The sequence below is a fragment of the Anabas testudineus genome, chromosome 23, assembly GCF_900324465.2.
Source record: "Anabas testudineus chromosome 23, fAnaTes1.2, whole genome shotgun sequence".
NCBI lineage: Eukaryota > Metazoa > Chordata > Actinopteri > Anabantiformes > Anabantidae > Anabas > Anabas testudineus.
Window position 1 is genome coordinate 4,648,606 of NC_046631.1, and position 15,767 is coordinate 4,664,372.

Consider the following 15,767-nt stretch of genomic DNA (forward strand, 5'->3'; position numbering starts at 1 on the left):
ACACTTATCCTGCCTTTGCCTTGTACCTTGCAAGTCGCTTTGGATAAAAGCGTCAGCCAAATCACTCAATATATAAGTATAGTCCACCTACACCTACACCCTCCCAAGGGAATGATGTGTTTTTATTTAATACACTTAAATATCTTGCATGTGAGCGTACTGCATGTTTCTGTGTACAGTGCTTTTTAAAGGGGCTGAAGAGTGTGTGCATCTTGACTATGTGCACATGCTGAAAGAACACCATTGTGTTGGGGGGCTGCATCAGGTCTGTGTCTGTGCAAGTGCTCCTGTTTTTCTCTGCAGCACGTGCAAAGCTCATGAGTTGGTCTATCTGTCTACCTCACTGTATGGCTGTATTCCCAGTTGCTGTCAGTCAAGGTAACCTGATACACTTGTGTGTGCGAGCAGTTAAAGACCAGCTAAGCACTCACAAGAAGCTGCCTGGCACGAGCACAGCCAGAAAACACCAGGTCTCCTGCTAGCTCAAAGGACGGTTCACAGCTGGGGTGTCTACTTTAGATAAGCCCCTCTTTTTTATGATGCAACCATTAAAAGCTTTTGGCTCACATTTTAGTAATATCACATATACCAGAGCATTCTGGAGCACTATGCATTTACATACACATGTATCCTTCTTAACTCAACTATAAAAAAAAAACGTAAATCATCCAAATTTCAGTAGAGTCTCAGATTAAAACTACAGTTAATGAATGGTTGTATGATGTGTGCATATTTTTTCCTCCTCACACATCTCAGTGTTTACATCCATCAACACATTTCACACAAAACATCCACTTTATGTTAGCAAAAGAGATACCGAATTTGGTAAACAACAAAAGAAGAAAACTCATGTTTGTGGCCCCATACAATGCACATATAAAGAACATACAATATAAAGCATGCATTTATAATACATGACCTTACACTGATATGCTGGTACTTTCACTGCTTCACCCTGGAGCTACCGTTGCATTTTTGGCAGCACTGGTGGTCCCTTTCCACTTTTCCTCTTTACAACATCTAGGGCTATTCAATAAAGAAGCTTCTGGGAGCTCAGAGGAGCAGGAATAGGGAAAAAAAAAAAAACAGTGAGCATTCAATTCTGCCTGAATTATGCCAGAGTTTGTGGGTTTGCCCTGATAAAAGAACAGAGAAGAAATCTATGGCTTATTTAAATGCTTCTGCATCATGCTCAAATTCGACTTTCCCAAACAGGACCTAAATTTTGCATGCCCATGAGGGGAACAGCTTCTGTGCTTTACAGAAGAGCATGGTACGATGTTAAGTGTGACACCGCGTATTGGGCTGTCTTGTTGAATTGCGAGGCCTATGCGCTTGCACACACGCAGGGACGGGTGGTCTTTACAAGTGTTCGTGCGTGTCCTCGTGCTAAGGTCACAGCTTTCCAGTGAGAGCACTCATTACTTTAATTCAGTCAATAAAGTGTCAGTTTGAGCACAAACTGTTAACTTAACAATGTCAAACAACGCATTTCTAGAGTTTTAATGGACTTCAAGCATAATGTTCTCTTGTGGCGAGGAAGAGATTACAGAGGCTGTGGGAATGAGCCTCAGAGGAAGCCAACTAGCCCCTTTTTTTTTTTTTTTTTAGAAAATCCAGCAAGCAGGAGGAAATTTTAGGCATAATTTGGGCACAGCAGCTTTGTAGAGATGACACAGCAGAGAAGAATAAGGAGGATGAGAATGAGGAGGAGGAGGAGGAGAAGGAGAAGTGGGTGGAGGAGGGATGAAACACTGCACATCAGCTCTTTGCTATTAAAAGAGAAGCAAAAGGGGAAAACAGCTCCTTTCCTCCCAGTTTGCATTAAGTGGCCTGTGCATGAGGAAACCAGTGATGTATAACAGTGGACCTTGCATTTAATTAACCAGGTCTCCTTTTTTTTTTAAATCTTGGAGCCAGCATAATCATTTCATATACGCCTTGATATCATCTGCTTAATGCGCTATTTTACCATACAGTTAAACCTCAGCGATAAATCTGGCTGTGCTCTCCATTAATAGATGCAGGGGCCTCACTGAATAATGTGTGCAGATTATCGACGCTACAGAAGTGAACCACCATGGAGAGAGGAATACTTTGTGTTAATCTCTCTTGCAGGTTCCCATAGGATGAGAACTTAGTGTCCCGTCCCCATGGCTATAGGTGGAGGGTGGAGGAAGCATGTGTGCGCATATGGGACAAAGCATGAGATTAAAAGAGGGGGAATGGTGCGTATTCAAAGTCGCATCCGCTCCTAAGCGTCTGATAGTTCATTTGAGTCGCACAATGATCCACATGCTCACCGGGGAACCTTAACAGAACTGTTTTCCTGTACGCCCCGGCCAGACATTCCAAGCACGATGCCACAAGTTAAACTACAGCTTTTCAAAGGCGTCAACACATTTTACTTCTTCTTAAGATTGGCTGCTGAGAACCTTACATTTGTGACAGGACATTCTGTATTAACATACTCCCGGTCCCTGATTTCCAGCAGGTGACGAGTGATTTGAGGCGACCTCATAACAGAGGCTGACAATACAACAAAAGAACGGGGTTATGAAATGGAGAAATTCTATTTCCACCCTCCTGGCCATTCATCTCCCTGAAAGAGAAGGAAGAGGATTCATTATTTGGTACCTTCTCTTCACTATCTCATGAATTTGCATACTCTCTGTGTATGTGAGTGTGTGCAAGTGCTTGTGTGCCTTAGTGGTTTAGCTGTACTTGCGAGGTGAAAAATAAAAGAACTCTAGTTGAGGTTAAATGTGGGGCTAGGTTCAGGTTAAGAAAAGCCCAAAAGGATGCTTAATGTAATTAACAAGCAAGAATAGGCGAGCTGATGTTTCAGTTTGTGGGGACTGAGAATGTGTGTAAAAAGGAGAAAACAGCAAGAGTGTAAGAGAAGTACTGTATGTGTCAGTAAATAAGCGTTTATATGGATATATTTTGGTGTATGTATAACATGTGGTTGTTGAAGAAAAAAGACACGTGGCCCATCCCGCCCGACGAGGCCTCGCTCTGCGTAACAAGCGAGGCCATTAATGCTCTGCGATTGCAGTGTTCGCGGTGAGGGCGAGTGGATGTTCAGCCCTCTGACCAGATGCTCAAAACAGAGTCAACTACAGTGCAGGCTTAAAAGCAAGTGTTAACCCAGAGGCCCAGAGGGCACCGCGCGTTGAGTCATCAGCATAGAGGGAGAGACAGAAACGAAAAAAAAAAAAAAACAGAGAGAAAACATTTTGACATTTCACGACACAAATGGAAAGTAACAGAATACATGCGAAGGACTGTGACTGGTCAGTTTTTTTTAGCAGCCTGTGTCTTGATCACAGGCTTACGTAAGTATGAAGGAGACATCAACACCATTAATAACATGTAAGTCATGATGATTCCTAGTCTGACGCTAATACCTTCATTGTGGCGTTAATTCATGCATTATTCTTGTATACTTATGGAGTCCTCTTTTGTTCATTATGAACCTCATTAGAAGCATTTTGCCAATAATAAGAAGGTATTTCTAGACACATACCATTTGAGCTTTTAAAAAGTAACCATAAGACAACTATAAAACGCACATTAAGGAGCCATTAAAGGAAATAGCAATTAGAGAAAGGGGCTCTCCAGCAATTCAGCATTTCCACAAAGCTGGGAGGTCGGCAAAAAATATATATAGAAACACACAAAGTTGTTACTGTAGAGCCCGATGCTGTTTTTCAGGCTGTAGTATGGGTCATGCTCCCATAATGCAACTCAAATTGCATTCTCATACAGATTTAAATGATAAGCAGTTGAGTTGCAGTTAACAGAAATGCTTAATCTGCAATCAGGTTCCAATTAAAATGTATTATTAGAATTGCTGAGGAAACTGATTCATAATTATAACAAACCCCTCTGATGCAAAACTGTTGAAATATTCAGTATTTACTTTTATCTGATGTATCAAAGCAGTAATACGCCGCTCCTGTCGCTGTCTGCACATAAAATAGAAACAGCTGATGGCTGGTGATGACACCGTGTGTCAACAGGAAATGGAAAACGAGTCACCCCACCTCCTTTCTGCCTTGTGTCTCTCACTTGGGTTTCGCTTGCACTCTGGATCTTGTGTCACTCCAAAAGCAGGGGAGGCATTAGGAGGAGGCGGTTTGTAGCTTTTTGCACACACACACAGAAGCGATAGGAGTATGCGTGCACGTCTCTGTCTTCTCCTGTAACCTGAATGCAAAGGTGTATTTCAACATCGTCCGAGGATTTGTTAATTAGCTTGCCAACATCTGTCCTGTCGATGCTCGGCGGGATTAGAATACAAAAAAACAACACCCAGTGTCTCACCATCACCTTTCTGCAACAGCACCCAGCAACATGTCAGCCAGCACCCCCTCCCCTCCCCTCCCCTCCCCAACCTATTTATGTAGGTCATGAGTAATTTTTCATTTCTTGTGTGATTCGTCTTTAATTGATGCTAGCACGTTGCTGTATAATGCATGCCCTTCTTCAGAGAGAGTACTGTACTGTACAGTAATAATCTGTCTGCGTAGGTGGGTGTGAAAGGGAGTAGTTTCTACTGTACTTTGATGTAAAACTCCCACACAACTCCCCACTTTTAGTGTCTTCCGCAGCCCGAAGGGAATTGATGAAATGATAACTCGTGCTCTTACGGAATGATTATAGCTGTGATTAAGTTGTACGAGACAGACCCTACAGGAGATGAAGAGGAGGGTGAAATGGCGGTGAGTTCTCGCTGTTCATTTCTCTGCTGTAAGCTTTGGGTACACCGGGCTCGATGTGGTCTCCCCAGACGTTGACAAATGAAGTAATTACATTTATGTGAGTGTGTAGGATTGATTCATCAACCAATGCTCGCTACCAAGAACTTCTGATTTAATTGTGGAGACACATGCATCTTCCTGTGATAACAAATCATTTTTTGTCAAAATGAAATCACCCCCAATATTATCCACAGCATTTAACGCAGGCATGAGTCAAATGGAAACCGCATCTACAACAATTATTCTTAATTTGGCACGAGAACGGTGTTGTTTGTTAATTAGTGTGTAAGGCATGATACAAAATCTGTACAAATGCCTCATTGATATCTCAGATGTTATACAATTTGCATGCAGGTAATAAAAGCGTTAATGAGATACCGAGGAAAGGCACATAGTTCAGTCTTTAAAGGATCAATGCACTCAAATGCACTCAAAGGATCCCAAGCTCAAAGTTTCAGATGTTTCTACTGTACTGTAATTATTAAGTTAGGCAAAGTCAGGAAAATATCCTATCCTAATATAATTATTGAGTGGCAACTGGTTAAACTCAGGAACAGATCATAGTTTTGGTAAGCACTTGCTCTAATGTTTATATAATATATATAATTTTGGTGAACTTACTTTTCAAACATCATGCTTCTACACAAAATCAAGTGATTTTCTGAATGGCTGCGTACCAGTGAGTAGCCGCATGTTTTCCCTCTCGTATTCACTCAGTGAGTCTATTTTATCAGAGATGGCACTGAAATTATGTAGATTTCATCTTTTTTTGAGAAAATAATGACTGATAATGTTCTGGTTTTACGCCTGAGGCGGATAGTTTTTTCTTCAAAGTTATATATGTCCAAAATCGGATCAAATTATCTCAAATGGCACCACACTCCTACAATCAGCCACTTATACAATTTAAATATATTCCAAGATGATATCACGCGTAGAAGGAAACAGAAAAGTGGTGGGAAAAGGCACGAAATCCAAAGTAGCATGTTCAGCTTTATATCTAAAAACAGTGCAGTGCTGTAACGGCAGCTCTACACATAACACATGGCTTTACCAGCAATAATGTGTTATATGCCACAAAGGGTAATATCAAACAGTATAAATCATAACAGAGTACATTTGCATGACTTTCACTGATTATGTCGCATGCACATCACATATATTGTTGCCTATAGGGTCCTTGCTGAGAAGTCATAATGAGATCTTCAACCCTGAAGAGGCAGACATAACTCATATTTTCTGCCATCACTGTGACAATGGAAGGGTTTATCGCTGCCAAAGGCTCGGGGAGGAGAGAGCGTGTGCGGAGGCGCTGGGGAGATTGGGGGAAAAAGAGGAAATGCTGTATACAAAGGGAGACAGCGATAGGAAGAGAGAATAAAAGAAAAAAAAAAAACTCCTCCAGCTTTCTACACATGCACAACCGATGCATGTTTCAGCACGTAGAGGAGTATCAGCTGGATTTACACTGCTGAAGTTCGCAGAGCACATTCAGGCAACACGTCCTACAGTGTCCCTTGAAACAGTGCTAACCTTCAGTCCCACCCCTCTGCTCCTCATTCACTCTTCCCTCGACTTTCTCTCTTGCATTTCCACCTCTTTTCTGCATGTTGCTCCCCTCTCACTCAGTCTGTGTCACAAGGGTAAAAAAAAACACTTTACAGGGATCAAAACCCCAGAGCAGAGACATTTACACATAGAAATACATGGAAGTTATTAAATTACATTTTATTATTTAATTCTAGGTACATAGTTGTTTTTCTATTATTATGGGAAACTGTACTCGTCCTCTGTGCTATACAGGGTCTCAAATCACATCTTTACAGTATATGCCCTTTGCTCTCGACAACAGCAGCCACCAATCAGTTCATCATTTCTGCATCCTGAAATGGTTGTTGGAGCAGCACCAAGCAACAGTGCAAGATAAACGAGGGCGAGCGCACTGTAATTTCCATATCAATCACGCATAGTGTCAGCAGCTTAACTTGGGAACAAGGAGAAAGAGAGTGAATAGAAAGAGAAAGAAAGGCAGAACGAGAAAATAACAAAATAAATGCTTTTGTTATTATGAGCGTACGCTCGCTGTTATTTAATGAAGCGCATTCGAGATTGAGGACCAGGTAATGCACCTTGTGGCACGGGGCCAAGAGGAGACTGACTCGCGCGGTGATTGACTCTGCCTGTCTGTCTCTGACTATTCTTGAAATGGTTTCAGAATCTCAACTGTCTCTGACATCTGGGTGCAGACAGAGTGCAGCTGTCATTTAGGCCATAAATGTCCAGTAGACGTAGCTTCCAGAAACATTACCATTGAGTCGTGGCTGTCAGCATGTATGTCACTGGGTCTTGATGCGGAGGTGGCGCTGCCGACAATATGGCAGTAAGGGAGGGGCGGGAGGATGAAAGGAGTGAAGAAAGGATCACGAGTAGGAATAAAGGGGAGGCCCTCAAGGCACTATAACAAGTTCTTAAGAGTTGGAGTGGTGAAACTTTGTACTGGTGTTATCTTGTTAAGTGCGGAAGTCATTGAAGGACACCAGACAATTGATTGAACAGAGTTGACTTCAGCACAATTTCCTCCTTGTGGCGACATGTATCAACCAGGCCATGGGTCCCTATATTCTGCAGCTTAACTACCTCTCAGGCCTCCCACACTGACAAATGGCTTCTGTCTCTTCTAATGTAATATTTGTTTCTACTTCTGAGAGCCTCTCAGCTACTCCAAGGCGAGTCTGTCTGCCGACTGCTTCATTGTGTTAGCTGACTTTATTCCCCAACCGGCTGTCAATTGGTGGACCATCTGAGTGTTCTCGTCTGTCTGTCTTTTGTCTCATTGCCTGCGCGGTCCTTTCTTCTCTTCCAAGCTACTTTCTACTGCTCCCTCATCAACCCCTTGCTCTGTCTGTCTCGCACTCACCATTTCTTTGCCTCCCTTGTGCGCTCTGTCTGTCTCCCATCCCTCTCCTGCTCTCTCATTCTCATTGCCTCTCTGCCATCCTACTCCCTCTGTCCCTCTCTCTACCTCCCCCCTCCCCTTTTCCTCTCTCTTCTCTACCACCATGTCTTTGCTCCAGATGCTAGCTGTCTCAGCTCTGTGGGCCGCGTCTCAGTGATGGCCCCCTCCAGGAATTCAAAGCACCATTCTGGCATTTTCTTCCAAGCAATTGCTTTTTGCAGTAATAAAGGGGGAGTAGCTTTAGCATCTCTCACAGAATGGACTTACTGGCCCTAGGCAAAACAAGCACAAGTGCACATCCATGAATCCTCTTGAGGAGCACACCGCAGGACTGTGTCCGGATTCCGACCCAATTAAGCTGTCTCAAGCAATTTACAGGAATGGGTTCAAAAATGTACCATTAATCTTTTTGTTTCTCTGTCAAAGCCTTTGAATGTTAAATTCTGTCTTTGTACATATGTTAGGATAAGAAAACTCTAACCTTCATTGCCACTGTAGAGCTGGACAAGCAGTTAACACTACAATCACATATTGTAATGGCACTCAATGCCATTTCTTTGACTGTGACCTGTTGAGCCACATCAGCTATACACCACTTATGACGATACTTAGGATGATGATATGTAAATATTATACATGCAGTTTTAATGCTAATTAAAGTCACAGCGACACCAGATTAATTCATGATGGGACACAGAGCATTTAAGGTGCAATTAGCCATGGAGGAAGCTATGATGATACTTTGCCTAACTGCAAACACCAAACACTTCACAATTTGTTTTCACATTAAGGAAATGTCACAGCATATTAGTGTGCTATTATAGCGTCCATGTTTTTATAACACAGCACGATTTCAATATACAAAGGTGCGCATACAGTGGAGAGAACGCAGGAAAAGAAACTGGATGAACTATTGAGAAAAACAGAATCAGTGAGGAGCAAGCAGCTATATTGCAACTTTTACTGCATTTCAATGTAAACAAGTACTCCAACTGTTGTAGCTGCTAACTGTTCCGAAGCCACGGAGCATCTGCGGGGCAACAGACTGTGCTGTTTCACCACAGATGAAGTTGTGATAGCAAAACTGCAAAACACAGGCAGGATGCTGACTTGTAGGATTTACTGTAGCTACAGCGGAAATCCTGCTATTCTTGAAAAAGTACTTACTCAGATGGTTGTTAAGTACATTTGTTCAAATACTGTATATAACAGATCTATAACAGATCACATTACATCCCTCTTTTACTAAGCAATTATTCCTTTTGTGTTGCTTACATTAAATAGTTTTAACCAGAAACAAACACACGTTGCTAAAACATGCTGAAAGGAGAAATGCTGAGGCTGTAATTGATTATATTTATACCTGCATTCATGTGTGTTAGTGCATTAGCCTTGTCAACTAAAAGACAGCATTCAGTGATTCAGAGGCCACAGACAAATGTAATGCCTAAATACGTCTATAGAGCTCTGCAAGTTTGTGCTTGATTTCAGCTAACTACTAATGACTGTTGTGTGTGTGTGTTGTCAATGTAATCTGCAAAGAACAGCGGTGCACAGATATTCTGTTTTCAAGTGTTTAAGTGAGGCTCTCCCTTTGAACCAATTAGACAATTTCCATAATTTCCAGAAGTTTTGCAGCTTCTTGTGTATTGTCATCTAATAACGAAGGACTGGACAGAGCATGGCAGAACATATCAGATGGTAAAAGTGAAGCCCGGAGGGGGAGTCTCATGCTACTGCTAAGCTTTACATATTGTAACTTTAACTGAATATGCCAAGTTGCTACTGACTGCTGCAGTTGAATAGTAAAGCACTTCTTTGGCATTGAAAAGTAAACAAACTGCAAAGGTAGTGGCAACAGTGGCAACTAGCAAAACAAAGCACAAAATGCAAAGTTCATTTATAAATGTATTTGATTATAAACCAAAGTACAGGACAGATTGAAGGGATTGTCAGGCTGCCTGCACCAAATCTTGTGGTAATCCATTAACAAAATGATGAGGAATGTTCCTAAAAAAACAACATGGTGATGGGACTAGAGAAGGTGTCCGGGGAACGGCACAGTCTCCATGAGTGTCCGTGCAAAATTTCATGACAGCTTATCCATGTTGAGATTTTTCAGTCTGGAAGTGTAAGACAGACAGATGCTGCTAATATATAACAGCAATAATAGATGTTCAAATATTGACAAGGACTTATTCTACTTGTCAACTTCAGCACTACATCATTGTAAAAAAAAAAAAAAAGAAAGAAAGAAAGAAAGAAAACGTCTGTGAACATCAAACCCATTTTTAGAACTCGTAGGATGATGGATGCCAACTGCCTCACAGAGAGAGCCGACAGCACCAACCATGATCACAATCAACAAGCGAACCCCTAATTCTAAAATATTCTATTCACTCGCTGCCAGACAACACAATGCAGCAGTAAGCAGACACATGAGTGCAAACACAGAAAAACACACCGCCTGTGGCCGCACTGCCATCTCCCATTTAATGTCAGTGGGTCTCTGCACGGACTGAAAAAGATCCCATGGCTCCTTAATATTTCAACAGCGACAGCGAAAGCCCCCACATCCTTTCAAATGACACTCATCATGGTCTTTAAATTTTGCAAAGCCACCTCCTAAAAAGCTGTTCCGAAATGTGTGCGGTGTTTTGCCCCATTTCCGGGTGTCCATAATGTGGCTCTTGGCTTTCTCAGTGGAAAACTCAACAAGTTGACTCCCTTTATGAATGTACATCCCCGGGCCATCAGCAGCCCTTTCTTGCTGCTTCCCGACAATGTTTTCTCTTGCCGTCTCCCCCGCTGCAGTGGAGGAGCCCCCAGGCTATGCTGAAAATAGGATAAGATATTCAAATATGTGCATGCGTTCACCTACAAGTTCTTGAATGTTTCGAGGTCAGTTGAGTCTCGTTTTCTCGGCTGGTGAATCAGCCTTGTGAGGTTCTCGGACATCCCAGACGGAGAGTTTGTGCTCATCAGTGTGCACATGAACAGACACAAACAGGAGGCGGTTTGTTTCCGATTTCAAAGCGATGTTGTTGCTTTAAGTAGTTGTTTTAGTTCAAATCATCCTTAAACCAAACCAAGTAGTGAAGAATAGGAATTGGAATAGGCCCCTATTAATCCATGTCCCAGTAGCAAGTGATGAAGGGCCATTGAACTGACTGATAACATCCGAAATGGCAATATCATCTTTTCTCTATGGATGCCCCCAAGCTGCGGTTCTCAATAACAACCATAACAATCCATCGATTCATGCTCGGAACAACACCGTGTCATAAACAGACTGACAGAAGGAAACGCAGGAGAGCACGTTGAGCGACTGATCTGATGGGAATGACTTTAAGCAGCGGGCTTAAAGCTTTGTACCCTGACAGCAGTGGTATGTGTGTTCAAGCACGTGTGCCCGACCTTTCTGCATTCATTCCACCACTGTATCCTTGCAGGGTGATGTTCATGTTGCACAAGTAGGTCACGGGTGTTTGCATCTTTGTGTGTGACCCTGAGTGCCCGCTTTGATGTAGTTGCGCTCACGCGTGTGCACAGCTGTAACCATCTCAAATGTACTGTACAGAACACTGTATGTTTGCCCTTGAGTGTTTACATCTGCACATGCACTGTGGGTTTGTGTATGTGCCCACAGGATTACACTGAAGACTGCACTGAATCAGCAATCATCACATTTCTGACACTGAAGGATGCCACAAGAAATGAGTTGTACATGACCTCTCTTTTTTTTTCTTTTTCTCCATCACTCCCTTCACCTCCTCCTCCCTTCTTCCGCTTACTGTTTGCTACTCCAACTCTCCCTTCTCGCCTTTGCAGCTCAGACCAGACCGCAGCCGTGCTACATTGCTTAGCAGTCCAAAGCTAAGATTAGCATACTGATTAGCTAGCTTTGTGGGCTCTGTCTTCGCCTTCCTCTGAGCTCACATGCACAGCTACAGCCTCATGAATACATATTAGCACCGTCAGCAAACAAATGCATATCTGAGAGTTTCCAGAGGAGGGAGCTAGTGCACAGAATACAATGCTCTTATTGTTTTTGTTTAGTTTTTTTCTGTTGTAATATAATAAATAATATAAGAGTACTGGAGAATTCTGGTACTGTAATTAGAGTTTACAGCACCAGTTACAGCAAGAGTAGTTATATTCTTGAACTGTGGTCATTTATCTTGCAAGCATCTGTTTTTCTTGCTCTGTCCTGTTTTTATTCTTTTCACTTTCCTTTCCACTTTTTCTCTTGCTCCCTGTCCACCATGCCTCCATTTGCCCTCCCAGCAGGGCTTCTCTTTCTTTTTTACTCATCTCCTTTCTCTGCCCTTTTTCTTCAAATCACATTTTCATCAGTCCCTTTCTCCTGCGCTGCTTTCTTCCCTCCTCTTTTTTCTCTCCCTTCACCTCTTCCTTTTCTTATCAAGGCATCAGGGAGGATATCAAGACGCCTGCTGCCTTCAGTGCCTCTTCTTCGATCCCTTCCTCTTCAATCTCTCCCTCTCAGAAGGGCTTGAGTGAGGATGGCAGATCGTGTGAAGCTGGATGTTGATTCTAGGTGACAGGCACCATATGAGTCATAGCCATAATCACAGAGCTTCCCTCAATTGCTACCCCTTCCACCCCCCTCCCCGTACCTTTGGCTGCAATACACAGCAGCTCTGCAAAGCAAAAACTATGCAAAAACAATAACTGTAACCATTACACACCGTGCATGTAAAAACTTTTACATATTTAGACATAAGGTATTTGACAGCTCCTGCATCTTAAATTTTTCAAATGGCTGCTTCATTCTTCACCATTACAGCTGTTACATTAAATTAAGTAGGGGTTAGTTAGGTTTTCGACTTTTCACAAAAGGAATCAATAATCAATGAAGTAATACTAGCAACCCTCTGGAGACCTTAAGATAAATGTACACAATAGAATGAAGATATTCCTGGTATATGTTTATATGTATTAGGATAACTGGTGTTAGTCTAAGAAGTGAAAGGAAATAGCAGATGATGAGGCGAGGGCAGGAAAAACTGCTGAGAGAGCAGAGACCTTGCTCAGAATAACATACAGCAACATACAGTGGTCAAACTCAGCTCACTAATGAAAGGATGTGAAGATCGAAATGAAATCTGGGAAAAACCTAAGCATAAAATGGAGCTCAACACTGAAAACACTAGGAGAGACTGGAATGGGCAGCAGAACAGGACATCAAAGGACGTGAGAACAAAGTAAAAAGAGGACAGGCCAAGATAAATATGAAAAACAAATATGAAAATTAGGGCAAAACAGCACAGAGAATGAAGGTCACACTTAGTGGAAATTGATGAGGAAAGAAAACGGAAACTGAAACCGAGAGCAGTGGGATCTTTGGAGCTGCAAGCTGGAGTGATTAGAGATTTGTCAGGCAGAAAGACCACCAGCTTAGACAAAAGAGGGAGCTAAAATAAAAATGGAGGAGACAGAAGACAGAAGGCCCTGGGGCTGAAGTGACAAAATAAAAAAGATAGAAATGCACAAGTTGTGTTAGAGAGGAGTGATATCAGCCATCATGCTGGACAAAGAGCATTTTAGAGGAAAGGTGTCGGAACTGTTCTGGGTGGCTGAAAGACGGCACACTGAAAACAAACATCCAAGCACCATTGATTGGACTCATGCAGAAGATATCAATCGACACGACCAAAGGCACCATAAAAGAAGAAAAAGCCCCCCAGCCCCACCCCCTACTCTCCATTGATTAACCTGAGGCTTAATCTTCTGTTCACTATAGAAGGAGAATGAAGGAAAAGAAAGAGTGCGGTGCCAACTCGGACATAGGTGGAACAACTCTATGATCATGTCATGAATCTGTTTGTGTCTGTTAATCATTAGCTCAGCAATGAATGGAACAGCTCCGTTTTATTTATATTATTTATTTATTTCATTTATAATGGGCATATCGTGGCTATTGCACACAGCCTCCGTTTTTTCGCACTTAGCAGACTGGAGCACCGTGTGCCAGCTGGATTTCGCCTCATAAGTGACTCAGATGCAGTTTGAGACCGAGAAGGGAAGCGAGGGAGAGAAGGTGTGAGGGTGCCAGGGAACAAGAAATGAAAAGAGAGACCCACTCGGCCAGCCTCGGAGTGAGAGAGTTTGCATGAATGTGTGCGTGTGTCTGTGTCTGTGTGTGTGTGTGTGTGTGTGTGTGTGCATACATTTGCCTAATAAGGCTATCCTCAGGCAATAGCTGAATTAAAGCTAAGTACTGTTTGTCCAACTAAACAGGGCTTGTTCTTAAATAGAAAGTCTCTTTTTTCTTTTACGGTATGTCTGTTGAAGTCCTTACATGTTCAATCTAGGACCAGCAGTGTTTAGTGCACAGACAATATGCCATGTGCATTAGTGTGTGACCCCAGTAAGTCAGTCTGACAGTAACACAGCCCTCAGGACAGAAGTGTGTGTGTGTATTTGGTAGAGAAAGAGAGTCACCAGAGACTTAATTAGGCCTCTGGCACACTTAAGTTCACCCTCCTGTCCAAAGCAAGTGTTTTTACCAGACAATAAGACACATTTCCTTCTTATCCAATGCCCCCCCCCTCTCTCTCTCTGTGTATAATTGTCTGTTCACGCCTGTGTGTGTGTGTGAGTGAGAGCAGGAAGGGAAAGATTATGGCGTGCGTCCTCTCTCCAATATCTGTTAAGGTAAAAGAAGGAAAAGGAAAAGGAGAGGTCGACAACATGTGGGATCAATAACAGCGATTGTCAATACCAGTGGCATCATTTTAGTTGTCAAAGCGTCCCTGCATGACACAGCCCCCCCCCCTCCCTCCCGATGCGCACCAGCGCCTGTGATCAACGCTTCCAGATGTCGATATGTGTGGTCAGAAGATGAGCAGCGGCACTTACCGCAGTAGAGAACCAGCAGCGCTGTCAGAAGCACCACAGCCCAGAAAGTTGACGACATTCTCGGCCAGCGACTGGCATCTTTGCGCCTTGCCAACCTTGACACTGAAGCCATTGAGCAACAACAGAGCACTTCCTCTTTGGAGAGACAAATAAAAAAATCAAAACAGTAATCTCACAATCCAGCTCGGTCTCTTACAATGATCTCCGCTTGTAATCCTTTAAAAGACATGTCAAGATCGAGCAGCTGATGGAGAAGCAGTGGTTTGCTCCTTGGGTAGACAGATCGCCGGTGCGCAAAAGAAAAGGTCACATCTTCCTGTGGAATCCTTGTTGGGAAATAGCGCAGTGGATGTTGAATATTTGTGCAGAAAGACAAGTTACTGACGGTCCCTTTAGTTGTCCCAAACTGTGCTCACCTCAGTTGACGTCCTTCAGTCCAGCAAAAAGAAGCGCGTTGCGCTGGTGCCAGGAGACTGCGTTGAGTTAATGCTCAAAGTGTTCAATCATCAGTACCGCAGCGTCGTCAAACCTCTTTTCACCTGTGGTAGGTTTCTCGATCCTCTCCAGCCTCAGCAGCCACGACGGCATAGCCCAGAAACATCGAGGTCCTGTACAATCCGTGTGGATGGATGAAAAAGGCTTGGTCGTACAAGAATAAAAATAAAAAAGTCCTTTAAGCTCAAGGCAAAGGTTTGAGCAAGAAGTAGATGAAGATCAGAGCATGCTTGCAGTAAGACACGGAGAATGGAGAGTGGATGTGTGGAGACAGAGAGTGTGGGAGAGAGGAAGGGCGAGAGGAAAAGTGCGCGCTGTGCGACTCCAAGTGATTTTGTCCAAAGTGAAACATTCAGATAATCGATATTACGTCAGCAATGAGCCACTTGAGGACGCGGTTGATGGTGATATCACGACGGCTGGATGTCACACAGGAGAAAAAAAAATCATTTTACATGATCATGTCTGTGTAAATCACTGGGTACAACGGTTTTATTGACATCATACGCGCACTGGTCATTTATCAGATAGAGCTGAATCTTAAACATTAGACATTATCTCATAATTGCTCTGTTTGTGTTGATGCTGTGAGAAAGGTGATTATTCCACTGAGAAATAATAAAAGGTAGAATTCATAGCAGAGCTGCTGTATTGGAATGCATTACAAT

At 42.8% G+C, this 15,767-nt stretch overlaps 1 protein-coding gene across 1 annotated transcript in view; it reads right to left on the bottom strand.

The window, feature by feature from the left end:
- Window positions 1–15,193, bottom strand: part of tafa5 (TAFA chemokine like family member 5) — a 103,241-nt gene extending 88,048 nt beyond the window's left edge. Inside the window, exon 1 of the mRNA XM_026363395.1 lies at window positions 14,605–15,193. Within this exon, the coding sequence (XP_026219180.1) occupies window positions 14,605–14,716 (112 nt within the window). The 5' untranslated portion in view covers window positions 14,717–15,193. The remainder of the gene's footprint in view (window positions 1–14,604) is intronic.
- Between the last annotated feature and the right edge of the window lie 574 nt (window positions 15,194–15,767).